The 27,814-nt window shown below is 48.8% G+C and overlaps 1 protein-coding gene across 1 annotated transcript in view; it reads left to right on the forward strand.

Annotated features, from left to right (window-relative positions):
• SMARCC1 (SWI/SNF related, matrix associated, actin dependent regulator of chromatin subfamily c member 1) overlaps window positions 1-27,814 on the forward strand; it is a 103,051-nt gene that overhangs the window by 51,185 nt on the left and 24,052 nt on the right. The window contains exons 16-24 of the mRNA XM_045856603.1: window positions 2,056-2,169; window positions 2,903-3,056; window positions 3,686-3,799; window positions 5,306-5,365; window positions 12,578-12,836; window positions 13,550-13,711; window positions 21,317-21,372; window positions 22,813-22,927; window positions 23,571-23,725. Of these exons, the coding sequence (XP_045712559.1) occupies window positions 2,056-2,169; window positions 2,903-3,056; window positions 3,686-3,799; window positions 5,306-5,365; window positions 12,578-12,836; window positions 13,550-13,711; window positions 21,317-21,372; window positions 22,813-22,927; window positions 23,571-23,725 (1,189 nt within the window). The remainder of the gene's footprint in view (window positions 1-2,055; window positions 2,170-2,902; window positions 3,057-3,685; window positions 3,800-5,305; window positions 5,366-12,577; window positions 12,837-13,549; window positions 13,712-21,316; window positions 21,373-22,812; window positions 22,928-23,570; window positions 23,726-27,814) is intronic.

The raw sequence follows: 27,814 nt of genomic DNA on the forward strand, positions 1-27,814 counted from the left end.
TCGGCTGCACAGGATTTGTTGCCTTACAGCACATTGTTTCAGATTTCTTTTTTCTCAGCCTTGAACTACATACACGTCAGTTCTTGCAAATAAAGTTTGAATTCAGTAATGATTTTTCCCTAAAATGTGTTCAGGTTACTTTCTAACTGTCCATTTGTGAGTACAAATGGGTTGCGAGCTACAGATATTTATATGTAATAATATAGGAGGAAATGGAATTTTTATCTTATTTTCCTGATGAATGACGAGTCACTAAAAGAATGCTAAGTAGAATGATACAGCTGCATATGAATGGCTCTTCATTGCATAAAGGATTGTTGTGCTTTGCATTGGAAATAGAAGAACTTTTATTGGAAAGAAGTTTGTTGGGATGTATTTCTGCTTTTGCCTGGTAACCGTTAAATACATACTTCTGAAACTCTTGGGTCTAAAATAAACCCACACCTATTACACCATAAATATCTTCCCATGTACTGTCTTCGTAGTGTCGTTCCATCGTCTGTTACGCACGTGTGACGGCAAAATAGAGGCCCCTTGTGGGGATTGTGAGGGAAGGCTCGGTCCACAAAGCACATGGCACAGTACGAATAACTGAATAATAATAAATACATGCTGGCGGTAGATTGTGTAAGATAGTTTGAGATTCTAAGTTCAGATGTCAAAGATACAGTTAGCATTTTTTAAGAGATTTTATTTATTTTTAGAGAGAGGGGATGGGGAAGAGAGAAACTGGGAACCTGGCCTGCAACCCAGGCATGTTCCCTAGCCTGGGAATCGAACCAGCCAGCCTTTGGTTCTCAGGCCCACAATCAATCTACTGAGCCACACCAGCCAGGGCAAAGTCAGCATTTTTATAACAAAGTTGTAAGGAGTCATTTGGAGACAGTCAAAGCTTTGGCGTAAGAAACTCTGTTAGTTCCCTGATGGTTTTTCTGTCTACTCAGACATGGTTTATTATTCCACCTGATTTGCTTATTGCCAGCATCTTACAAGTACTGTGGTCCTTGGGCATCTTCTGTTTAAAAGAGCAGTTCGGTACTTTGCCCATGTAACACTGTAAATTCACCTCTCAGCCTGTGTTTGCCCGCCGGCCTTTAAGGCCCCTCTCGGAGCAGCGTGCCTTTTCTGCGCCAGGGCAGCTGACCTCAGCCTGCCCGATTACCGTGGCGAGAACTTTTGCTTCATCTCTAGCTTCTCAACACCTGTTTTAGGTATTTTGTGCCAGAAATGCTTGGGTGCATTGTGAAACCTGCTCTGACCCCCAGATTTGCTTTTCTCTTCTTTTAAAAAAAATATATCATGTGTTACCTCTGAGTCTGGCCCCATGGCTTCTACTCATTGCCTGGTTGCAATCTCTGAAAAACTGCCAAGCGGAAGGTCTGTAGCCATGCCAGAGCCATGTCCCCATGTGACCCCAGGGAGAGTACAGAGCAGGATGCAGCGCAGGCCAAGAGCCCCTCACTGACTGTGCTGAATTCCACATCACCCCTTCCCACCAGCCTGTGGCCCAGAACAGATTCTATAATCCCTGGGTGCTTTACTTTCCTCTTCTGTAGATGGGGTGATAATAGACCGTACTTCCCAGAGAGACTGTGAGAGTTAAATGCGTTGAAAGTGCTCAGAACTGTGCCCGGCACACAGCACATGCTAGACGCATAGCACAGTACCCCCTTATCTGCAGGGGATACATTCCAAGACCCCCAGGGATTTGTGAGACCAGGATGTGGTCACCCCTGTACAGTCGGCCCCTTGTAGCCACGGGTTTTGCTTCTGCAGGTTTAACCAACGGTGGATCGGAAACAGTTTTTTCCTTCTGCAGTTGAGAATCCCTGGGTACGGAGGGTCGGCTGTAGCTGGGGAGACAACCTAAGGAACGGGGTGCTGCGGGCAGCTATCTCCCTCCGCACTCGTCGGCTGTAAACACCCCACACGTCAGTGTGTTTTGTTGTTGGGACGTTATGTCGGCTTCCTGTTGTATGCGGTTGTGAGGACTCTGCAGAGTTTTAGCTCCGAGTTACTGTCTCTGACCTTGTGAATTTTGTCTTTGCCTTTTAGATACTTGGCATATCGAAATTTTATGATCGACACATATCGCCTGAACCCCCAGGAATACCTGACCAGCACCGCTTGCCGGCGGAACCTGACGGGGGACGTGTGCGCGGTGATGAGGTGAGACGCCTGGCGCTCGGGCACGCCGCGGCAGGCGGTGCCTGACACTTTCCGTCAGACGTGTCGTTGAGCTGGGTGTTTTCTGGTTAATGAAAACAACTCAGTCTTATGTCTTTCATTGAGGGGTTGGATATTGGTAAGATTTGGGATTTGATCGTCATCTTAAGATTTTGTATAACCTTTTATCCTAGAGTCACATTATGAAATGAGCAGAGGTGTAGTGGGTTGACGTGGGGAGTGCCCTGGGTCTTTCTACAGGAACACACCAGAAGGTGGCTCGCCGGGGAGCTTGGTCTGTGTGTGCCTGTGTTCAAGAGTTTATTTTTACAGAGGGGAAGGGAGAAAGGGACAAACATGAATGTGTGGTTGCCCCTCACAGCATTCCCTACTGAGGGCCTGGCCCACAACCCAGGCACGTGCCCTGACTGGGAATCGAACTGGCGACCTTTTGGTTCACAGGTCGGCACTCAGTCCACTGAGCCACATCAGCCAGGCTTGAAATGATTAGGCTCTATACTAGGTCTTGAGTGGCTATATTGTCAATATCACTTTGAGTTTATAGAAATCATCCCTCATTCAACAAACCAAAATTGTCAATACTTTGTGATGGTCATAGCCTACAGAGAACACATTTTTTTGTGTGTGTGTGTTTTTTTTTTTTTTTTTTAAGATGATGGTTATGAAGGAGATGAGGTACAGTCTCCAGATTTTAACTTGCGGCTTTGTTCTTTAGGGTTCATGCCTTTTTGGAGCAGTGGGGGCTTGTTAATTACCAAGTGGACCCAGAGAGCCGACCCATGGCCATGGGACCTCCTCCTACTCCCCATTTCAACGTGCTGGCTGACACCCCCTCTGGACTCGTGCCGCTGCACCTCCGGTCCCCGCAGGTGAGTGCGCGCCGCCTTCGGGTGACCGACGGCCACGTCCAGGGACTGCTGCTGTCGTCGTGTCACAGTGCTGTCGGTTAGCCGGTGGGCGGGCTTGTTCGTTCTCGTCTGTTGTGAATGTCCGAGTCTGTCAGACTATTTCAGTGTTTCAGGGAGTGCTCTCCCCTTGGTCCGAGACTCTGTCCCTCCTCCTGCCATGTGTTACAGATTCTCTTTCCTGCTCCTGATTCCCTCAATCACTTGTCATCAAAGACACTAACTAAACAAGCACGTTGTTTAATTGTTTTAAACTTCCTTGCCTTTGTAACATTTGGAAAGTGGACATCCACACACAGGTTGTTAAATACATTGTGTCAGTCACCTTATTGCCCTCCATTGTGAACGGAATGTCATATTTAAGTCAATTTGTTGTCTGTTTTCTCTGTGACGTACAAAAGACAGAAACACGTTTCTCGTCTGTTGGAGTTTTGTTGGAAGTGCAGTGTGAAGGTGTTGGCATCTTTTTCCCGTAGCGCCTCCACCCGGAGTGAGTGGTTTGCTAGGTGCCAGTGTGACACAGTCCTCTAAAACCCCGTCCCCTTGACTTTGCAGAGGTCACTGCAGCTGTTTGTCATGTGTCTGCCTCACAGGTCCCCGCCGCTCAGCAGATGTTAAACTTCCCTGAAAAGAACAAGGAAAAACCAATTGATTTGCAGAACTTTGGTCTCCGTACTGACATCTACTCCAAGAAAACCTTAGCAAAGGTAAGGACTTCTTAGACACGCACTGACTGCCATCTCGAGTGTCCTCTTTGTGCCCCTTCCCCCTAAGAAGCATGGCTCCCCGTGAGATGCTCCATCCGCTGCCTGCGCTGCGAGGGGTGAGCGCACTCCTTAACCTGACGGCCTTTCAGGAAGCACCAACCACTTCTACCGTCGTTGTTTTCTTTTTTCAGTATGATTAGGAGATAGATATTTAAAAAATAACTGTGGTTAATATGTTCAAAGCAAATAGAGGACAAAGTGGAGAATTTCAGCAGAGAATTGGAATCTATAACAAGCATCAAGTAAATACTGTTTGATTGAAAACTATACCCGAACTTAGCTCGGTGGGTGAGTTTGTCAGCAGGCTGGACAGAGCAGAAGGTGGGCTTAGAGAACTCAGTCAGGTTAGTAGGTTTATGGAAACGGAAGGACCAAGGGAAAAGAAATTCAATAAGAAAGGACAAAGACAACACAGTATAAGAGGCACATGAGATACTGTGGGAAAAAATAAGCTCATCGATCCTTCAAGACCGGTAAGAAGGAAAAAATGGAGCCAAAGTGATATTTGAAGATGTAATGGCTGAAAATTTTCCATAACTAATCAGAAGACACCAAATCACAGAATAAGAAAGACGGAACAGATCAAAATTTGGACACAGAAAACCACACACAGGCACATTATGCTTAAACTTGTGTTGGAAACAGCCAAGGAGAGAGGGGTAGGTGTGGGATTGGGGACAGACACATTAAATTAGAAGAAACAGTAACTGATATCTGATTTTGTAGCAGAAATGTTAGAAGCCAAAGGACAGAATAATAACATTTAAAATGCTGAAAAAGCCCTGGCTGGTGTGGCTCAGTGGACTGAGTGCTGGCCTGAGGACCAAAGGGTCGCCAGTTCGGTTCCCAGTCAGGGCACGTGCCTGGGTTGCGGGCCAGGTCCCCAGTGGTGGGTGTGCGAGAGGCAACCACACATTGATGTTTCTCTTCTTCTCTTTTTCCCTCCCTTCCCCTCTGCCTAAAAATAAATAAACAAAGTCTTTAAGAAAGTTTTTTTTTTTTTTAAGTGAGATAACATGAATTTGTCATAGCCAGAACCAAGAATCCTCTCGAGGACTTTAGGTGTAGTACAGTCTGTCTTTGACGCTAGAAAAAAGCACTGCCTTTAAGGTACACCGGATATTTCCATCATGGTTATAGTAGTGTAGCAGATTCGTGGTGTCCACTAAAGTACTGTGCCTGTGTAACATCATGAGGTGTTTTCATGTCAAAATAATAGAAATAATACATCTAAATCACCTGTGAGTTATTGGTAGATAAGAAGTCTTTGAAACGGATCACCCTTTCTGTTGGAAGTTTAGGTTCCCTAAGTGTTTTCTGAATGCTGTCATCAGAGATTTCTCTGGGTGGTTTGCATAAAAGAGCCCAGGACTTAGAAAGGAGTCCTGCCCGGCTCCATACGCAGCCTCCAGGAACGAGTTGATAATTTCTGCTTTTGTTTTTCAGAGCAAAGGAGCCAGTGCTGGGCGGGAGTGGACGGAGCAGGAGACCCTGCTGCTCCTGGAGGTGAGTGAGTGAGCGCGCGCACCGATGGTGAGCCCTGCGTCCGCCGTGAGCCGGGCGGGGGGCGCGCTTCTGCGGCCGGCGTCTCAGACCTACCTTCCGGATTTATTCTGAAATGTTTTCATCCATGGAATGAATTTTAATAGCGTTTTCTTGGCCCTTATTATTTAAATATTAAACCTAGAGGTTATACACCGGCTCTCAATAAGGGAGATAAAGCCTGGATAAGTGTTATTTTGGCCCGGGTTGGATTTTTTTTTGTTTGTTTAAAATCTGGTGCCAACATTAAACAAATACTGGAGGTTCGACAGAGATTTTTCGTTTTTCCTCCAAAATCGGAAGATCTGGCAGTTCTGGGACCTCATCTTCACGGAGCAGTAATTGGCTGCCCTTGAGCAGCAGAGTGTCCTTGGAAGCTGAGCACTGCTTCTTCAGGTCGCAGCAGTCTGCCTTAGCTCGGCCCGCCGCGGCCGTCGTAGAGCAGTCCGCAGTGCCTGGGTGCGTCTGCGTCTGCGTGCGCGGCCTCTGTGCTGCACTTCCCAGAGGACCCCAGAGAGGTGGCCGGGGGGCCTGCTGCCATGGGCAGCGCCGTTTTGTCCGTGAAAGCAAGAGACTGGTAAGCCAGTGACACTGCGAGGGATCTCTGTCAGATTTTATTGGATGGTTACTTGGATTTCTTCATGCCTGGGGAGATTCTTGCAAATAATTGCACAAGGAGATCCTAGCAATTATTTCTCCTCTGAAGGGTAGAAAGGAGAGAAATTTGAGTTTCATCTTTAGCCACCATTTCTGCGGAGGGGCCATTGATGGGTGTTCAGCTGGCGAACCGCAGCCGTCTGGGCGCTGCCCGGTGTTTGTGGCGGAGCGTGCCTGTGGGGGCTGGGTTGGGGCAGAGGAGCCCGCTTGTTGTTAGATGTGCCGGGCGTGCTTCCGCCTGCGAGGAACAGAGGCCGACCAGCAGTGGACTAGACCAAGAGGGCACCGATTGGGTTTTTTGCTCACCTTTGTATTTCTTCAGATGGGCAGTTCCAGGATTCTTTCCACTGCTCAGTTACATCACCATGACTTCACTTACGTGTGGAGTCTAATGAACAAAAATAAACTAACAAAGAAAACAGACAGAGACTCACAGATACCAGGAACAGGATGACAGCTGTCAGAGCAGGGGGTTGAGGGGCTGGGGGGAAAGGGTAGAGAGATTGAGCAAAGGAAAAAAATGCACAGAGACAGACAATAGTGTGGTGATTCCCAGAGGGGAAAGGGGGGGCAAATGGTGTGGGAAGGAGACCTAACTTAGGGTGGTGAACACACAGTACAGTATACAGATGGTGTGTTATAAAATTGTACACCTGAAACCTGTATAATTTTATTAACCAATGTTACTCAAAAACATTCAGAAATTTTTTTTTAAAAAGGAAAATAGCATTTGAAAAAAAATATTAGTGAAAAGTGTGACGTTATACATTTAAGCAATTCTGTAATGTTGGCCTAGTAGAATACAACTGGATTTTAACATTTGCTTTCCATCCTGAACGTTGTTTGAATTTAAGCATATTAGGGAAATCTGGCGTCACCTGGACATGATGATGATCCCTGGGGGGGAAGCTGGCGTATCTTAATGGCTTTTTCAGGGATGTTCTTTCTTGATTCTGCATTAAAACTGGACCACTTGCAGTTTCTTAAAGGGTAGTTACAGCGTGGAAGCCATTGATCTTTTGACTTATCTTCTATCCATTTATGATTGTGTAACATCTCGCATTGATAAATTGGAAGATACTAGTTTACTGATTGTTCAGATCTTCCAAGTGTTGATAACAGTTCATTTTACTATATTTTTAAAGTCTCATTTGGTAATATTAGTACCAAGCTCATCTCATCTGAAATTGTTTGTAAAGTATTCGGTCAGGCTTTTATGGCAAACGCATATTTTTCAGAATTCTAATTTTTTTTTAATTGGTGGCAACTAACACTATCAGTTGTGTTCCTGGAGATGACATTTGGAAAATTCTTATTTGCTTTGCAGAAAATGTCACTCAGGTATCTGTGTCTGCACAGCCAATGACGTGTTAGCCGTTTGCCCCAGTAAAAACGGTTTCCCGTGAAAGGAGTGGCTGGTTGAGCTCAAACTGGAACAGTCTCACGGAGGCCTCCCCGCGGACGGCCATGGCGCTTTGACAGCCGCCCTTTAGTTCTCTGCGTGCCTCTGTTTCACACTCCGGACGTTTAAAACACGGAGGCTCGGGGGTTGAGAGTCAGTCAGTGGAATTCTCAATTTCCACCGTCTCACTCGGGAAACATTTAAGGAAAGTCGGCGTGTTTGGTCTTTGCCAGTACGCGGCGGTGAAGAAGGAGTGACTGTGTTGAAAGCACTGGGGCGCCGCTGCCTCGACTCACCCACCGTTGCCTCTGCCCCACCTCCACCGCTGCAGACATCACGTGACAAGGAGGGCAGAGGTGCTCCAGCATTGTGGTGAAAATGGTTTTGATCCCGGCCTGCCTCAGTCTGGTCCCTCTTGGGTCTCCAGACCACATCTTGAGATACACTGGAGAGACCTCGTGTTTCTGTAAAGCGTTAATTTGTTTTTTCGAGTTTTTTTTAATAGTTGTGGTTCCTTAAGAAGTTTTAGTGGTGTGTTAACTATTTTCTTTTTTACACCTTTCTTTTCCTTGTTTGTCACAGTATCTTTCTCTCAGGATCAAAATTCAAAGAGATTTCTTTCTTCTTTGTTTTCTTAATTCTCACCTGCCCACTCAGTAGCAGCGACATACAGAGAGCTTCTTTTCTTAGCCAGTCTTTACTTATGTCAGGACCGTTTTGTCTAGTCATACGTGCCGTGGATGTTCGTTTGAAAGGGCTCAGTGCTGCCCTGACTGGTGTGGCTCAGTGGATTGGGCGTCATCCCACAGACCAAAGGGTCACCAGTTCGATCCCTGGTCAGGGCACGTGTGTGGGTTGCAGGCCAGGTCCCCTGTTGGGCGCGTGCACAACGCAGCCGATCTGTGTTTCTCTTGCACACCAGTGTTTCTCTTCCTCTCTTTCTCCCTGCCTTCCCCTCTCTCCAAAAATAAAGGAATAAAATCTAAAAATAAAAAGAAAAGGGCTCAGCATGGCAGGGGGAGTAGAACACACGCTTCTGTTGGGTTCCGCAGAGAAACTGAGCTGTGTGCCCGCAGCTGGGGCGGTGGGCCCCACATCCCTCCCTCTGGCCGCACGTTGATGCTCAGGATTTCCCCCTCCTCTCCCCTCGTCACATGGAGGACGAGTGGACAGTAAATACAGAGTGAGGTCAGCGCGGCCGAGTCCCTGTTTACACCCAACACATGAGGGAAACCGCAGCATCTTGCCACAACAGTGCTTTGTCCCTCCTGCAGGTGGGACCTGTGCAGTGGTCGGTGTTTTCTTTCAAACACACGGTTGAATTGACAGGTGGGTCGGGGCTTACAGAGAGAGATAAAGGGCTTCCCCGCAGCACTGTTTACCGCCGACACCTTCTATTCATGCGGTTTGTTTGTTTGCTGATAGCTCAAGAGCAGGAAGTCAGAAGGAAAGTTTTAATGGGCTTATAACCAAAAACACAGTCTGTTTCTTCCTAATAAATCTGGAAGACTCATCAGGGTTTTCAAAAAAAAAAAAGCAACCCTCCAGTACTTTATTAGATATCACACAGGCAGTATCCTGGATATTTTGGATTATTCTTGAAACGACCCATTTTTATTTAAAAAAGATTTTACTGGGTGTGGTCTCTCTCAAAGCACTGCTCTTGTATGGAAGGCTGCTGGTTACTGTCTTATATTCATTTCATTGTTTTATGATAAATGTTGGAGACATCATTTCAATTTTGCAAACAAAAGGCTTTGCATTAGCTTTTTAAGAAAAATTTTGCAGAGGATCCATATGATGAAGGGGAGGCTGTTTGAGTAGGATTTCAATTGTAAAATGTGTGAGGAATTTCAGGTGTTTTGCCTGAAAATGTGTCATCAGTGTAAGAAGCCACAAAAGGCCAAGTCGGTCCTCACCGCAGTTGGGGATGACGGCATCGGCAGAATCTGACGCCACGGTGAAGAAGAAATGGTGCCGTTCCCTTCCATAGCGTTTGGGGGGGGGGGGAACGGGGGGGCGGTTAAAGAGGCTTTCAGAGCTTATACCTAAGTTTACGGCTGATAAAATACTCTTCCTGGTCATTTGTCCCTGGGCTTGAAATTGACAGAACTTGAACCTGGGAGCTTACGTGTTCTCCCGTGTTGACGTGAGTGCGTCCTGCGCCTGCTTGGCTTTCTCGTGCCGTGTATTTATTTTCCCTTAGATAACTAATGGACGTAAAATCTTGTACCTGCGAGTGAGATTCATGAGAGTCATTAATGTTTGTTTAGCACTCACTAAGAGAGTGTCTTCCATGTTTTCGGTTAGCTAGATTATAGAAATAGTAGTAGCAGGAGATATTTAGTAATCAGCGTCAAAGATTTTCTCACAGTATGCACGCACTTAATATGCAACCCAAGAAATGGTATTTTCTTTAGATGAGCATGTCTTCCGTTTGTTTGTTTTTTACGTTTGGGGCCGTTAATTCCTTTGCTGGTGTAGCCCAGCTGCATGTGAAGTGTGGCCGAGGGGCCCCGTGTTTCAGGTGCTATGGCAGACCCTGCAGGGTGAGGAGCGAGGCCAGAGTCTCAGCAGTTAAGGAGTTCAGAGTCGATCGGGGAGACAGAAACAGATTAAAACCCAAAATGACCACAGTGTCCTCCGCTTCACAGTTGGAGGCACACCGGGGCCCAAGACGCATGCAGAGCAGTGGCTGTGCCACCGGGCTGGGTGGGCAAGCCGTGAGGGACAGCTTCCTGGGAGTGGACAGCTTCTCACGCGCGGGCTCTCCGGTGTAGAACGGTGTGCACAGTGGTGCTCAGGCACGTGTCGTGGCAGCTGGGTGTCCCTGGAACACCGCCGAGCGGGAGCGGGAGCAGCGGGCAGAGCCCCAGGCCTGGCTGGCCTTCAGTCCACAGGATGAAAATGAGCGATGACGTGGTTTTAGGCGAGAGAGCGCCAGTGTCTTGTGTGAGAGGTACTTGACTGTGGCAGCAGGAAGAGGGACGCACTTAAGGATAGAGAGGTGTTTCCAGGACCCTGGTAAACAATGGTGAAGACCCGGATTACGGCCAGAAGGTGAGGTGTTTGCAGTTGTTATGAAAGGTCTGGCAATACCTCTCCCGTCACTGTCAGCGCCCAGGCTCCGAATCTCACCATTCTCAGCCTGGCTGTGCCATTCTGTTCTAAGTGTTGGCTCTTGCTCGAATTTTGCAGGTTGTAGGGTTCCTGAGCTTTATTCAGGGGGAAAAAAAAACTTTCTGGACTCGGTTATTTTTGTCTGGCTGAAGGAAAATGAGTAAAGGAAAAAAAGTTTAGATAACAGTTTGAAAAGATTATGATGGAGTATGCTCCCAAAATTCCTGCTCGCAAAACTTGAAATGATCCCAGTTATATCTTTCTGGCCCCACGGACCCTGGTAGGATAAATTGAATTTTTTCGTTTGTTTGTTTCAGCCTGGGTCTTTTTTCTGAGTAATTCCTTCTAGACTTATCCAAGGCTGCTGCCTATCCAAAGGCAACCCAGAATCAGCCTTGTTTGTCAAGGAATGTAATGCGTGAGACCAGTTGCGGGCCCGGGTTCTGAGGAGCGCTCCGGAGGAAGGGCGCCTGGAGCGGCGTTTGGGGCCCAGGCCGGAACTCGCTGAGGCAGGCTGGCAGGCAGGCACGCAGGCACGCAGGCGTGGGGAGAGCTGCGGTCACGGCACAGGCCCTGTTTTACTGTGGGCTCTTAAGGGCGCTGTGGAGTGTTGAACAGCATCCACCGTCTCCACCAACTAGGTGCCAGTAGCACCCGCCCCGTTACATCATCAACCACAAGTACCCCAGACATTGCGAGTGTCCCCGAGGAGGCGCAGGTGCCCCTGTGTGGACATCCTGGCTCTGGAGAGGCCGTGCGAGGAGCCACTCGGGACAGCTGCCGGACTTGGCCCTCTGCCCCGGTCCGTCCCGGGACCCCCGGCTCTGTGTGTGTTCCTGACTCCCTCCTGCCCTTCCATCCCTCCCCCTCTTGGAAGGGATTGCTTCCACTATTTTGGTTGGCATTTTCCCAGCATTTTCCATGAAAAATCATGAATTTTCAAACTAGAAATCTGCGTTCTTTATAAATTTCTTTCTTTTTTTTTTTAAGACTTTTTTTTAAGGTTTTATTTATTTATTTTTAGAGAGGGAAGGGAGGGAGATAGAGAGAAACATGAATGTGCAGTTGCTGGGGGCCGTGGCCTGCAACCCAAGCATGTACCCTGACTGGGAATCGAACCTGTGACACTTCGGGTCGCAGCCCGCACTCAATCCACTGAGCTACGCCAGCCAGGGCATTCTTTATAAATTTTAGTGTCAGCTTCTGAACTTCTAACAGAACCGGCATGGAGTGTGTGTGGCAGTGCGCCGAGGCGGGTCGGTTCGGAGAGAGCAGACGCCCCGCGGGCACCGAGGCTTCCTGCGGGGGGCGGGGACGGGGACACGGGCCGGCTCTGTGCAGGCCGCTGGTTTCTCTCGGCACCTGTCTCCTGCATGTGGGCCTTGCCCGTTCGTTAACGTGCTCACTCCTGAGCATTTCGTTTTTGTGCTGTTTTACACATTTTAATTTCACCCAATTAAGAAAAAGTTCATTACCAGTCTAAATAGAAATCTAATTGAGTTTTTCTGTTCCCTTCTGTCCTGTGACCTTGCAGAACTTGGTAGTTTTAGTGCCCTTCATGTAGACTACTTGGATTTTCTGTATAAACATCCGTATGTACTGATAAAAGACAGCTGTTTTTCCTTTATGATGTGCATGCCTTTTAAAGTGAGGTATAACCATTTTCTTTTTCCTTGTTGTTGTTGTTGCTGTGTAAAAGCCCTGGCTGGTGTGACTCTGGATTGAGCACTGGCCTGGGAACCAAAAGGTCGCTGGTTCGATTCCCAGTCAGGGCACATGCCTGGGTTGCAGGCCAGATTCCCCGGTGTGGGGCACTCGAGAGACAACCACACACTGATGTTTCTCATCTTCTCTTTCTCCCTTCTTCTCTGTCTAAAAATAAATAAAACCTTTAAAAATAAAAATGCCTGTGTCAGCAATAATCACAGGCTTCCGATGGTGTTACACAGCACTCCTTGTTACCGGCCACTGAAGCCCCTGTTGTGTCCCCGCCGCAGGCCCTGGAGATGTACAAGGACGACTGGAACAAGGTGTCGGAGCACGTCGGGAGCCGTACGCAGGATGAGTGCATCCTCCACTTCTTGAGGCTTCCCATCGAGGACCCCTACCTCGAGAACTCAGACGCCTCCCTGGGGCCCCTGGCGTACCAGCCTGTCCCCTTCAGTCAGTCAGGAAACCCGGTCATGAGCACCGTGGCCTTTCTGGCGTCTGTGGTGGACCCTCGCGTGGCGTCTGCTGCCGCAAAGGCGGCTCTGGGTAAGGACTGGGCTGGGCCGTCTGACCCGCAGGCGTTTTCAGACAGCGGTTTAGTACCGTCCTTCACATTAACGTTGCCCCGGATTTCAGGGTTAGGTGTTGTGTGCGTTTCCGTTACTTAAGTACAAAGATTAGATACTGCCTCTTAGGCACTATTATATTTAAAAGTATTGTAACAGTTTAGACTAAAGCACTTAAAATGTGATAGTTTTAAAATTCAGAGTGTCAAGAAATGAGGGGGGACAAAAACATTTTTGTGGTATGTTTTGTAATTCATTTGAAATTTCATGTAAGTGGCAAAAGGAGTCACTTGACATTCTTGGATTATATTACTAATTATGATTCGAACTTTATCATATCGTAGAACTCCTTCTTGGCTTTCTGGTTGTTTATTCTTGCAGTTTTCTTTTTTGTCAGTCTAGCCAAGCAGATAAAATGTGGACAGCAGTTGTGATTGTTTCTGATAGATACTTAAAGATCTCTCTTATTTATGTAGCAAGATAGTATGGCGTGTAAGGCGAGGCGCAGTCACGGGTTTACACTACTGTGCACAGGTTTTCATTTGGTCCCGTTGTTTTACTGGAATAGACAAGACTGAGTCCCCAGAAAGGTCACACACAAGACACTGCTATGCGTTAGGTTTCTAAGTGGTTTACGATAAAGCAAACGTTTGTGTAAAACCAGGCCGCTGTTCCGTTTTCATTCTCGAACAGAGGAGTTTTCTCGAGTCCGGGAGGAGGTACCCCTGGAATTGGTGGAAGCGCACGTCAAGAAAGTACAGGAAGCAGCCCGAGCCTCTGGGAAGGTGGATCCGACCTACGGCCTGGAGAGCAGCTGCATCGCAGGCACGGGCCCCGACGAGCCCGAGAAGCTCGGTGAGTCGCTGCCGCGCCCCAGGTCAGGGCCGGCCCACGTGCGTTTCCCTGGGGGCTCGCTGAAGTCCTTGGGCTTGCCTGTGAGTGGGTGCCGCACAAGCCTGTCTCTTCGGGTTAGTGTATGGCCTTTTTCTCTTGTCCCTTTTTGGAATAGTGGTTAGAACTAAAATAGTCTCACAATTGTCTGTGATGATACCCCCGTTGTAAACTCTCGGGTACCTGTTTCTAGATCTGGACTTGGAGCAAGTAGACACGAGAATACTGAAAGGACTTGACGTTATTTTAATTCGTATGTTGCTGTGTGGGCTTATGTTCATTGTTGTTTTGATTATTTTTAAATTGAGGTAAAATTCGTATCTCAGATCACATGAGATGCTCTGTTTTAACCACTTGAAGGTGTGTGATCCAGTGGCTTCTAGTATCGTGTTGGCCAAAAAGGCCATTTAGTTTTTTCTGTAAAATGAAAGATACATTTTTCATTTTCACCAATAACTTTACTGATCTGGATATTTTGAGTGTGTCGGCTCTCTCCTGCTATTGGCTTCTAGTGGGTAGAGGCCAGGGGTGCTGCTCAATTCCTTCCAATATCGAATTCTTTCCCCAAAGAACTATTTGACAAAAATGTCAATAGTACAAGGAATTTTGCAAACTGCTTTTGACATATTTGGTCAGTCACAGCATCTTCTCCATACATTGCACAAATTTCTTGCATTTCAGTTGAATTTTTACTTTTCTTGAATTAACCAAAGCATAGTACGTCAACAATGTTCCATATCTTCTTCCATCTTCAATATTAAAATGGCTGCACAAAAATTCACCAGTTTCGGTAAATTTTTTCAAAATGCATGCTGATATGACAGCTGGAATCAGCACCAGAAGGGCCCGATCTGCTTGCAGGTAGGAGGGGAAGTGACTGAAAGCCAGTTGAGAGTTGGGCAAACAGCAGTGTTCCCTCTCGGACCCCTCCCCCCACACAGTGCCATAACACAGTGGTGTGGGTTGCACCTGCCCTGGTGAATAGCTAAGGCTCCGCCCCTTACTATGTAACAGGCCCACTGAGACCAAAAAATATGGCCCAGATGAAAGAACAGATCAGAGCTCCAAAAATAGAACTAAGGGGTGAAGAGACAGCCAGTCCTGTCAGATGCAGAGTTCAAACACTGGTGGTAATCAGGATGCTCACAGAAATGGTTGAGTATGTTTACAAAATAGAGGAAGAAGGGAAGTCTATGCAAAGTGAAATGAAAAACGTACAGGGAACTAACAGTGCAGGTAAGGAAATGGAGAGTTAAATCAATGATTTGGAGAAGGAAGAAATAAACATTCAACCAGAACAGAATGAAGAAACAAGAATTCAAAAAAATGAGGAGAGGCTTAGGAACCTCTGGGACAACTTTAAACCTTTCAACATCTGAATCATAGGGGTACCAGAAAGAGAAGAGAAAGAGCAAGAAATTGAAAATATTTGAAAAAAATAATGAAGGAGAACTTCCCCAATCTGGCAAAGGAAATCGACTTTTAGGAAGTCCAGGAAGCTCAGAGTCCCAAAGAAGCTGGACCCGAGGAAGCACACCCAAGGTGCATCATAATTACATTACCCAAGATTAAAGATAAGGAGAGAATCTTAAGAGCATCAAAAGAAAAGGAGACAGTTACCTACAAAGGAGTGCCCATCAGACTGTCAGCTGATTTCTCAAAAGAAACGTTACAAGCAAGAAGGGGCTGGAAAAAAGTATTCCAAGTCATGAAAGGCAAGAACCTACATCCAAGATTGCTCTATCCAGCAAAGCTTTCCTTTAGAATGGAAGGGCAGATAAAGTGCTTCCCAGATAAGGTCAAGTTAAGGGAGTTCATCATCACCAGGCCCATACTATATGAAATGTTAAAAGGGCTTACTTAGAAAAGGAAGATAACCACAAATATGAACAATACAGTGACATAAACTGACAACTATCAACAACTGTTGTTGATATAATTATTGTATCTTTTTAATGGATTGGCCTTTTTACATTACATAATGTCCGTTTCCGTTGGCTTACAGCAGGTTTTATCTGACGTTGGCATACCACTGCAGCTCTCCTCTGGTTGTTGTGCTTGCGTGGAAGACCTTTTCCCATTACTTTACTTTCAGTCTGTTTGTATCTGTTTATCCGAAATGGGTCCCTTAGAGACAGCAGCGCCTTGTCGGTGGGTGTTAGGGTCTTGCAGGCGCAGGCCCCAGCTCTGGTTCTGCCCTGGACAGCCCCCGGGCTCCAAAGAGCTGTCGGCCTTGGCCAGCGCGCCGGTGCCACGGAGGAGCCAGTGGGCGTCCCCTCGGCTGTGCGGTGTAGCTGTGCTGCTCTGGGAGACTGACAGATGATGGTTTTGCTGTTAAGGACTTCCAGCTATCTATTTTTGCTTAATCAGTCTTAAAGAGGAATGAAATTTTAATACAGTATGTTCATAATCAACACCTGGCTTCTCAAATGGGAGATGTTCTATTTAGGAGGCTTATTTCCACACCGAGTAAAAGTACGATTTTCTGTACAGTTGTTGGTAGTGCACTCCCAGTGTCTCCTACATCGTCCATGGCTTTTTCCTGTCATTCATTATGGCACAGGTTCTGGTGAATAACTCAAGCTCAAGTTTCATTGTCGTCATCTTGCCTAATTAGTACCATCTTTGTCTTAATCGTATGCAGTTTATATACCCTGTGCTCCAGCTGCAGGAATTTTATTTTGTATTTGTTCTTTACTTTTTAGAATAAAAACAGTGGGAAGTAAAAACTAAAACTGCAGCCAGTTCCCCACACATCGTACAACCCGGACCTGTGGGGCCCTGCTCTCGGGGATTTGAGTAGATGCCAGTGAAGCCCCTTCCAGCCTGAACTGCATGGTTCCCGTGCGTTTGCACAGGGCCTGCCTTGTGAGGTGTCCATCCAGCAGCGGAGTTTTGGAGATGAACCAAACAGCTCTCACTGTACCCCTCAGAACACATTATTGACCCAGCTGTTCTTAACCTTGATTACTAATCCAGATAGGAAGCCTTTCGATTAAAGATCAGGTTAGAGTTTTCACAGTAGTTCTTCATTTGAAAACTCACTGATCTTCCTTTCTCTTCGATGGAGACTGAAATTAGCAAGCTGGGCCACATCTCTGCTTTTTGCTGATTCTGCACCACAAGGCAGGGCCCTGCTCAGGGGGGCGGACCTGGGCCTATTGAATGCCTGGGAAAAGTGTTACTTCCCTCCACTTTTTTGTGTGTTTTGGTTCATTTGTTGTAGGGTCTTTTGGTTTCCTATGGTCATGGAATTGAAAAGGGTTGGCAAAGCCTTCTTACTTAATTCAGAGAAGTTTCTGTACTTTGCAGAATAGGGCCCATGTTTGTACATGTAAATATGGTTTTAAATTTTTGGTAGATGATACCACAGAGCATTTGTGGCCAAGAAATGGCTTGCAAATTTAGTTGTTTCTGGTTTAGTGAGATTTGAAACAAAAAGGGTCAAAAAAACAAAATCTAGCAACCATGTGCTTGCGGGCCTCGCTCTGATCGACAGCGAATGTGCAGTTTCCGCAGAGCTCGGGGCAGACCGCTGCGGGAAGCGTTGCAGACTGGGGGGGTGGGGGGGTTGGTTCTGTGCTCGGCTCGGGCTGTCAGGTCTGCTCCTCGTGTCTGCCGGTAGCCTGGCAGGGGACCTCCCAGAAGTGCAGGCGCACTCAGTAGTTCTTACAGCAGAATTTGTGTCTTTTTCCCATTTAATAAGGGCGAGGGACGTACGAGCATAATATGAATAATTTTGAATGAGTTGTAAACAGCATTCTTGTAACTAATGCTGGCTTATTATAGTTACTAGGGTTTATTTTACATTGTGCTGTGACTAATGGAATAAATTGGGAAACAGCAAATGGTCCTCCCCGTGGAAGAGGCTCGGCAAAGCTGCAGGGGGAGTCAGCGCTGCGCTGCCCTGCGTCCTGAGCCCCAGTCTGAGTGGGGAGTGCAGAAACAGGAAGGATTAAATTGCGTTTGAACTTACATCTTATGTAACTAAATAGCATCTTATTTATATACCACACTGATTTGAACAGAATAATGTAGGGTTTTCCTTATCAAGAGAATATTGTAGTTGGGGGTACATTCATCATACTTTTTATTATGATCCTTAATTTACTGTTACACCTATTAAGTATTACAATAGTCAAATAACAACAGGAAAAAATTAATGTTTCCTTGTGAAATACAAGACATTTTTGGATTTTTCTCATTAACCTATCTTAACTTTTCATTGCGGACTTGGATTGGGGAAAGTATTTGGTGAAACAAAAGTAAAGATACATGAGCACCAGGCTTGAAACAGTTTATTTTCATTTATTAGGGGACTTTTCATAGGAATTATTTAGGAAATGAGCATTCACTTATCAAAAGGGCTTCTTCAATCCGTGTAACTCTAGTCGATCATCTACTGATTCCTCTAACCTTGTACCATTTTTGTTTTTCTTTGGCCAGAGAGCATTCTACTAGTAGAAAAAGTAATATTGGTATTTGAGACCTTTTGTATTTAAATAACAGTATTACTAGGTTTTATTTGCTGTGGGTTATAGGAGAAGGTGGGAGAGGTTAAGATAAAAGATATTAAAGATTTTATTATTTATTTTTAAAGAGAGTGGAAAGGAGGGAGAAAGAAAGGGAGAGAAACATCTATGAGTTGCCCTTCACGGTGCCCCCACTGGGGACCTGGCCTGCAACCCAGGCGTGTGCCCTGACCAGGAATCAAACTGGCAGTTTTTCAGTACACAAGCTAGCACTCAGTTCACTGAGCCACACCAGCCAGGGCTGACAAGGATTTTTAAACATTTCTCAGGAGTCGTTGGAAACCAACATTTGAGTGCCCATGTTTGTGACACAGTATATAGGGTTTTTCTAATTGGCCATTGAATTTCTTATCAACAGACTGCTTTGGAAGGAGTGATGTTGTTTTTATTGTGACAGCAAGGAGTCTAAAGTGTGGACAGGATACATTTCAAACTTAAATCTCTCTGACCCCAAAGTTCCACCTCTTTTCACTGTAGCAAACCAAAGAAGTACATACAGTATGTAGTATGTCTGCGTTTTTCACTCGTTGAACAGGGATGATTAAGGTCCTGATAGCTAGCTCCCTGGTGCCGTCCTGCCTTAGATAATGTGGGAAATACAACTGAAAAAGACCCAGGCCCTCCTGAAGGCCTAGGCTCTACGTAAGAAAACACGCCAGTGTACCAGAAGGAGCAGCTGTGGATGAGTTGTTTATGTGAGGTTAAATGCTGAGAAACTCACACCAGAGCTCAGTCATTGAGATTCAGCATGTGAGCCTACGAAAAGGAGCGTTCTTGGATGGAAGGTCATTTTTAAGCTAGTCTTTCTTTGAACTCGCTGGGATACGTAAGACAGTGAGCAGGCAGTGTTACCATGCCCTTCATGTGTTCTGGGTGGCAGGGTGCTGCTGAGCACGGCAGACCAAGTTCCTCCCCTTGTGTGCTTAATACTGTGGAGACAACATGCACGAGGACCTAATATGCACAACCTTTAGGGTGTAAAAATTAAATATGCAGAAAGAGTGTGTTGCCTTATGAGTAGTATGCTGAGAAATAAAGTAGGGATGGCAGGGGTGATGAGAGTGACGTGTTAGGAATTGTGGTTTTAAAGGGTCAGAGAATGTTTCACCAAGAAAGTGACATTTGAACAAAGGTGTAAATGAGTCAGGGAATGGAAACATGTAGATATCCAAGGTCAGAATGTTCTAGGCAATGGGGACAGCCAGTGTACAGGCCCCTGGATAGGGGCCCCCTGGCGTAGTTGAGGAAATGCAAGGGGGGCTTGGACAAGGAGCTGGATTGCGGGGTTGCAGAGGTCATGGCAGGCCGGGGGTGGGGGCCTGCGGGCCACTGTCACTCTGTGGTGGTTGCTCGCAGTGAGGCGGGGCCAGAGGAGGGGGCAGAACCCCAGCGTGTCAGGGCCTGACCTGCGTTTTTGAAGTGTCACTCTATTCAGTTGAGAGTAGACCCCATCTATGAGTTACTAAATTGATGTATTCTTTAAATAACTTATGATTGTAATATATTTGAATATCAAAGATAATTTTTATACTGTATCGCTGAGGGTTTTTATTGAAGAACCTGACTAAATTATTCTTCACTTGAATTGGAGTCTAAACAAAATAGCCTGTATCTTTTTATTTTTTTATTTTTCCAATTACAGTTTACATTCAATACGAAAGAGCCTTTCCGATAACCTGTTTGCTTGTAGCAAAACATCCTGAAATGCTGATAGGATAAGCACGGGGAAATCCCATGTGCCTGCCTGTAAGGTTCACCTTTGCCATTGTTACCTATCTAGCAATCCAAATAAGTGATTTTTATTTTATTATTTTTGGTGAATGATTTCCAAGTAAGTTGTGGGCATCACGGTTCTTTGCACCCTAGATAATCCAGCGTGCGTCTGTGAGGAATAGGGACATTTCCTGTGGGATTATGAGGTGACGAGTCTGTCCCTTGTTAGGTCAGTAGCACCCCTCCCCGAGCTGGCGTGTGCGCACGCATTCAGGGCCGGTCACGCGTCTGCGGGACTCGGTGTTGTGCCCTCTTCCACTCTGAATTCGCGGCTCCTCCTTTTCCTTTACTTCCATTTGTCAGGTATAGTTTATGTTCAGTACGATTCTGTATCCGTTTCAGGCGTGCAGCACAGTGGTTAGACAACCACATACTTTCCAAAAGTGTTCCCCCTGGTATTTCCAGCACCCGCCCGGCACCACCCAGTTGTGACAGTGCAGGGCGGGGCAGAAGGAGGTTTACCGCTGTGAGTTCATGGAGCCCAGAGCGTGGTGTTGAGTTATTTCTATGACTTACTATGTTACTCCCATGTGAACAACTGTAAACCTCCTTTCGCCCCACCTTGCATCACCGACTGCACCCCTGTGCTGTACTGGACATCCCCGCGACTGCTCCCTGACTGCCAGTCAGCACTCCTCGGTCCCTTCCCGTTCTCACCCAGCCCAGTCCACCTCCCCGGTGGCGGCCACCAGTCTCTCTGTGTCTGTGAGTCTGTCTCTGCTTAGTTTGTGCCTTTAGGCTGTCCCTCCAGTGCCTGACTCAAAATATATGTACTTGTCGCTTGTTAAGTAAAAACAAAATTTTCTGCCTGTTTTACTTAAAATCATTTTTGAACTTCTAATGTGTGTGCATACAGACAGGTGCAACCTCTCAGTGGGCAGCCCAGCGCCGCCCTCACAGACTGAGCGGCCCCGGTGGTCTCCGAGCTGTAGCGGTCGTCCCGTCCGCCTCACACGTCGGACAGCCCCAACGTTAAAACACAGATGGCACCCAGGGCCTCCCCCCGCCCCGCCTGCACCGGCTTTCTGCCTTTGCGCCCTTCCCGGGCAGTGGCCGTCCTGATTTCCAGCACCTGGTTTTGCACTTTAAACTAATAGAATCATAAAGTGTGTGTTTTATGCCGTACGTTTGAAGCCAGTGGTGTGGTGGTGAGCGTTGTCCATACTCCTCTGTGTACTGGTATTTCAGACTCTCACGGCAACGTGATTAATGTCTTTTACTTTTTTCCATATCGTATTACTTGTTCTTTTTCTTCTGTTCGCAGAAGGAGCGGAAGAGGAGAAAATGGAAACGGATGCAGATGGTCCACAGCCTGAAAAGGTGAAGTCTATTTGGCTTCTCGCGTCACAGAGAAGCCACAGAGAGTGTGCCTTTCATAGCATCACGGTTTGGGCGCACACTGAGCTTCCAGGCCCTCTGGGGGACTGGAGATAATTCTACGGGCCGTCGGACTGCGCTGGTGTGAAGTACAGTTCTCAAAAAGCGCAGCACGGGACATGGTTCACGTAATCACTCATCGAAGACGTCCATTCCTGACCTCTTCTTGTGTGCCCCTGTGGAGCACAGTCGGGAATACAAACACAAGAGTTGCAGTTCTTGTGAATATTGAATTGTAGGGCTTAAGTCCTAAGTCTTGAGCCCAAAGAGAATTGTAAAATACTGGGAATTTTCTGAGAGTAAACTGTCAGCAGAAAAACATTTAGAAAAGACTTAATGAGAAGGGGACGTTGGAGGTCGATTTTAGAGAACAGGACAAGCTGGGGAGAATGAAGTGGAGGGTAGGGAATCCAAGTTCCCAGCGGGCGGGGAGGGGAGACGCTAAGGCCGGTGTGCGGAGGACCTCGGGGTGACCCAGCGCCCGTCTGGGGCTGAAGGCAGGCAGAGCTGGGCAGGGCGGGGCTCCAGGCCTCCTCAGGGTGGGGCTCCAGGCCTCCTCAGGGTGGGGCCCATGCTGAGCGCTCAGTCTCTGTTTGAATGAGTAGGTACAAGGAGGGATGTAAGGTCTGAGTTACACGTGTTGTTTGAAAATTGTGTGTGGACGAGGAGAGGATGAAGATGATAGTGAAATTCTGTTTCTTACAGAGTTCCAAATACTGTGGTTTGTTACATTCATGAATTCACGTAATTCCTGAAAGAGCCTCGTCACGTCACTGATAGTCCCTTCATTTTATAGACATTGACAGACTGGTCCAAGGCCACGGGGATTTCCGAATCACCAAATGACACCAAGTGCTGGCTGGGGGCCTGCGGGGGCTGGTCCCCGACCGTGCTGGTTGATGCCCTGCGGTGGCTTGTCCTGCAGACCATCAGCAGACGTGCGAGTCAAAGGGCCTTTCACGTTGGCAGCAGTGCATCTTGGCCGATAACGTGCACTTCAGACGCTGTTGGTCCTTTTGGACAACAGATCGACTATTTATTGTTTACGTATTTCTCTGTATAACTCGTAAATAATGTAAACGAATCCCCCGACTTTCATCCCTGTGGGCGTTGCAGCCCCGGCCTCACAGCAGAGTGCGGAGAGGGCCCGTGTCCTTCGAGGGCGTGTTGTCTTGTGGGCTCTCGGGTGTGGAGGCACCGGCAGCATTTCTCTGAGGTCACCGATCTCTTTCCCTGCCTTTCTCTCCGGGGCCCCTCTGAGCCCGCACTGCTCTGGTCAAGAATAGCAGAGCCTGTGGTTACCCCGTGATAATGTCACTCGTAAATGGCCTTTTTAAAAAATCTTCCCTCACTCTTTGTCCTCTTCTTGTGTGCCCTATTCAGGCAGAAAGCAAAGGGGACAATGAGCCAGATGAAGGGGATAAAGCCCAAGACTGCGACCATGAGAAGACCAGCGAGAAGGAACAGGATAGTGAAGTTAGTGAGGACACCAAGTCAGGTAATTGGAGGAAACTCTTTATACTCTCCACTGTGTGCAACTGTAAAAACTGGTGGAGAAATGGGGCCTGTTTGATTGTGTCGACTTAACTCCTCGTTGGAGTTTGTTTCTTACCGTGGCCGTAAAGGTGCGGGTGGAGTTCTGGTTTGTGGGTGGGTGCCAGTGCTCCTGCCAGTGACCGCCTTGTTTGCGGTCGCGTACGGACAGACCAGTTGCTCGGTGTCACCGAGGCCACCACGCAGGCCTGCCTGCCGTGCAGCGTCAGCACCGGTTGCTGGCGGAAGTGCTGCTCCTGGGTCTGATTTCCTTCCGACCAGGGGTCGCCCAGAGCGCCTCGTTGACCGGTGAGCAAGCGTGTTGGTCTTCAGGCCTCGTTCCCCTGAGTTTTCCTCTATATCCAAGGGAACCGCACACAGAGAGCTGAGGGAAATGAAGGCGAGACAAAGTGTACCATTTAGAAAATTGGTCTCGGACGGAGGCAGACTCACGTGCACGGGGCGTTTCAGCAGAAAGCTGACAGGGACGGAAGAGGCACTGAGCGCCCTTTGTGGCGCCCGGCCCGGCAGGTCACGTGGCGGAGGTGCGGCGGACGGCGGCTTTGAGCCCGGGCGCTCTGCTCATGCAGCTTCCTGGTTGTTTTCAGAGGAGAAGGAGACCGAAGAGAACAAGGAGCTCACTGATCCTTACAAAGAAAGGGAAAGTGACGTTGGGAAGAAGAAAGTGGAACACGAAATTTCTGAGGGAAACGTCGCCACAGCCGCAGCAGCTGCTCTGGCCTCAGCTGCGACGAAAGCCAAGGTTTGCCAGCCCGCCCTTCCCCGGAGCCCGCGGAGTGAACGGGCGCGTTGTTCTGGCTCCCCGGGGGCATGCGGGGTGCAGAGCCGCACGCCTGGGGGCAGGCGGCTGTTGGCCTGAGTGGCGTGCTAGGTGGCGAAGCACCCACAGCGGGAGGACGGTGGGCAGGCAGGGCTGGTCCTGAGGGCGACGCCCGCGACCAGGGCCGTTCTGCGTAGCCGGCCCGGACTGCGGGTTGCAGGCGGGACGGGACGTCTCTCTCATTTGCCTGCAGAACTTGACTGGGACTGCCGTTCCCATGTCTACCAGATTGAAATATTTGTGATTTTTAAAACAAAAACCTGTTTCCTTGTATAAATACTTCATCTTGCTCTCGCAAACTGAAAGGAGAGAGGAGGGACCTAAAATAGCTCTTTTCCTTCTTGAATTTGCCAGCTCTTCTGGGGGTGGTTTTCTCTATTTATAACACAGCATTGGCTTCACGGCATATTTAAAAAGGAGAGAGAAAGTCATTTTTCTCACTTGGTGTTAATTTAGCATTTTAAAGCATTCCAGGCATGAATATGTAGTTTCAAAAAACCTCTTCACCCCTTGTCCACTTCACCCTCGAGGTGGTTTCCTCCCAACGCAGGCCGCCACGCTTCGAGCGGTGGCTCCTGGAACGGGTGCAGTCATTGCGTCTGGAGCTGTTCCCTCCGTTGGCATAGATGTTCCTCGGGGCCCGGGGTTCTCCCAGACCACTCAGCTGCTGAGAACTACTTCTCCCGGTGTTCCATCTGCGGAGCATGGTTTCTGAGAGATCCGTAGGTGACCAAGTTCAAACCACGAGACCATTGATTTCAGCGTCCACCGCCGGACGTGGGAGAGGGGGTGTTTGCGGGCCACGCTCGTGCTCAGCTGGCCGTTACTGTTACAGTAGCTTGGCGCCTTGCATATTCCTCCTTGCTGGTCTCTTCCAAAGATGCCTCCTCGTCCTCCTAGTGCTGTGGTACGGCTTTTAAGTAGTCTCTTTTCCTCTCCCATCCCCACCTCTAGGAATTTTTGAGGCACACGTGTGTGTGTGTGTGTGTGTGTGTGTGTCCTTCGGCCAGGTTGCACTCTTTCGCCCCTCGTCGTCTCTGGGCTGCTCAGGTTCTCCTTGTTCACGCTGTCGTTAGACCTTCAGCGTTGTCTCGGCCAGGCTTGCTCATCTTCTCAGGGAGGAGCTGAAGGCCAGGAGAGCTTCCCTGCTCTGCGTCCTCTGTCAAGACCTAGACCAGCCAGCTGCCCAGTCCGGAGACCTGCAGCCTCGGCTCCTTAGACGCCTCCCACCTTCCCATTTTTTCTAGTTGCTCTGCCACCAAATCAGAACTTCTGCGTCGTTTCACTTCATCTGCTGATGCCTGGCCCCTTTGCTGTCCCATAGGGCTGCCTCCCATTCTGTGTCCTTCAGCCAGAGTAACCTCTCTTGTTTTTTAACTCTTTATTGTAGTGTAACTTACATTCGAATGAGTGGGTATATGTGTCCACAGCTAGTGAAGTCTTCCCAGACCGAGCGCCCACGTCAGTCCGCGTCCCTGAGCCCCCAGAAGCCCCCCAGAAGCTCTCTCGTGTTTCCCTCCAGGTGCTGGGCCTGCCTCGTGCGTCCTGGCTGACCTGTCTCCTCGCTCCGGAGAGAAGCTTCTCCTATTTTTTATTTCATATCAGTAGAATCATACAGTACGCAAAAGAGGTTTTTAAAGTACAAATATGAGCATGGTACTGGATTTAATAACCCCCCTCGCTCAGGCTAAAGTTCCAAACTCTCTAGACCGGGATTCGGGGTTTTCACTATCGGGGTCCTCGGGCCCCGTTTCCTGCCTGCCTCCCCTGGCCCCGCAGGCTCCCTGCCGCCCTGGGCAGGCCCACGTCTCTCTCATCTCCCGCCGGGACTTCTGGGCACCCTCCCTCTCTCGGAGCACGGTTCTCCCTTCCTTCCCACCACCCCTCCCTCCGCTCCGTGCTGCTGTGCGTGCAGGCTTCCCTGGAGGTTGCCAGGGAAGAAGCCGAAACGGCAGATTGAGTTTTGCAAATGCTTCATGGTGCTTTCACAGCCCAGGAAGACGGGATGACCTCAGAGCTGTCGGTGCGCGTGTGTTCTGCACACTACTGGCCACCGAGCCACGGCCGTGTGGGTCCTCCCTTGCAGAGGCGCTGCTTTCATGGGTCCGTTTCCCCGGCCCTTAGACATCCCCTGCGGGGCCTGGAAGAGCGTTTCCAGAGCGTTTCCTTTCCAGGTCCCTGACTGTTTACACTTCCTCTCACTTCCCTCACTCTGACTTCCAATTACTGGGAACTTGGACTTGATTCTCCACTGATCTGGGAAAGCGATGCCAGGCACCACGGCAGGGCACCCGCGAGCTGCCCCCGCCACTCCCCGCGGCCCCGACAGTTTCACAGCACCCACCACTTCTGTGCTCCGACGTAATTAAGGCATAAGGAATCCACTCCGATTACTGTAATTAGTAGAGTTATCTAGCCGATCCAAGTTTCTGTTACTGTCTCTTTGTTCTGGGTCTATAAACAGCTTTTACTGCGAGTTTTCCCTGATACATCTTCGCTGTTTGTCACATTCCGACTCGCAGTGGTAGTTAGAGGATCTGGGTGGAGGCCCGCAGCACGCCGCAGGGCCTGCCGGTGAGAGACTCGCGGGGGTGCGCCCCGGTCTCCGTTCCCCTCCGGACAGGCCGGGTGCTCTGGATCCCTGCCGTCTGGGGTTCCGGGTTAGCTGGGAGGAGGAGCTCAGAGCTGTTCTGGAATAACCTGGGTCCTCCAGAAACCACGGCGTGCTGTCCTTTTCAGCAGCGGCAGGATTTGGTTCTTCCGAGGCAGCAGAGATCACCTTTCCTTAAGTCCACGGACGGCCCCCTCGGATGGACTCTGCTGCCCCCGTGCCCACGCGCCTGCAGATGGGCGCGGGGGGCTGTCTTCCTGGGGGCGGGGCTGGTTCTGGGGCTATGGGGAGATCCTTCCTCACGCCTCAGAAGCACCTTACTGGCTCCCTCGTGCCTGGAATTCTCTCTCAGCGAGTTTTGCCTAGTGCTTGGTGACATTTATCTAATTCCTCTGGGTCCTGTGAAGGTTTCTGATTTCCTTAAGAACCCGTTCTCAGCCTCTGTGACTTCCGCTGGGTGGACTTGGTACGCGCACGTCACCGAATCCCTAGGTGTTCTGAGCGCCTCGGTGGCGGGAGGGATGCTGTCCTGTGGCAGAAGTCGCCGTGTTGCCTTCTCCCAGACGAGGCTCTCTCCCCGCGAAAATAGGAACAGTCGTGGAAGGTAGGCGGGCAGAAAGGAGGCTCTCCCTGTCGCCGTGGAAATGCAGGTGGCAGAGCCACGGCGCATTAGCCGTGCCGCCAGGGCTCGGTCAGCGGAAAGGACTGTGGCGCCCTGGACAGCCGTGTTTTCTTCCCGCTTTTTATCCTGAAATGACTGCAGGCTCACAGAAGTTGCAGACGTGTTATTACAGAGCCACCCTGTGTGCTAGCTACCAACTTTTTTCCCTGTAACATTGTACTTTCAATTAATCCAATATTTTATATTTTTTTCTTCTCTGTGGTCTTGGTAATTCCCATTACTTCTCAAAACCTCATGTAGCAGCAAGACAGGCCCACAGAGCCGGCCCCTGTGACCCCCATGAGGCACAGCGGTGTCGGGGGGCTGGTTAGTGTGAGCTCCTGGGCGGGGTCTGGAGAAGGTGGGGCAGCTCCCCTGCCGGGTGGTCAGGGCCTTGGGATGGATGTACAGGGGGTCCTCGTCCTTTCTGGGCGGTGCGCTGTCCTCCTCGGCGTGCTGCTGCGTGGGCAAGAAGCAGGAACAGGGCACGTTGTCAGTTCGGGGGCGAGCGAGTGGCACATTCTTCCAGAGGAACTGCCTGCCTCGTGCTGTGTTTGTTTTTTGTGCTCTGGACCCTCTCCTCACACTGGGCGGGACTCGTTCTCCCTCTCCCCGCACAGTCCCCCTCTGAGTGCTGGGTGGGGAGGGAGACCACTGTGTGCTGGGCCCTGGACTGTTCGCCAGAGGGGAAGGCTAGCGTGGGGAGGGCAGAGTCAGGGTGGGGGGGTGAATGGGGACC

The sequence above is a fragment of the Phyllostomus hastatus genome, unplaced genomic scaffold (genome assembly GCF_019186645.2).
Source record: "Phyllostomus hastatus isolate PE091 unplaced genomic scaffold, TTU_PhHast_1.1 phas_scaffold_129, whole genome shotgun sequence".
In the NCBI taxonomy this organism is placed as follows: Eukaryota; Metazoa; Chordata; class Mammalia; order Chiroptera; family Phyllostomidae; genus Phyllostomus; species Phyllostomus hastatus.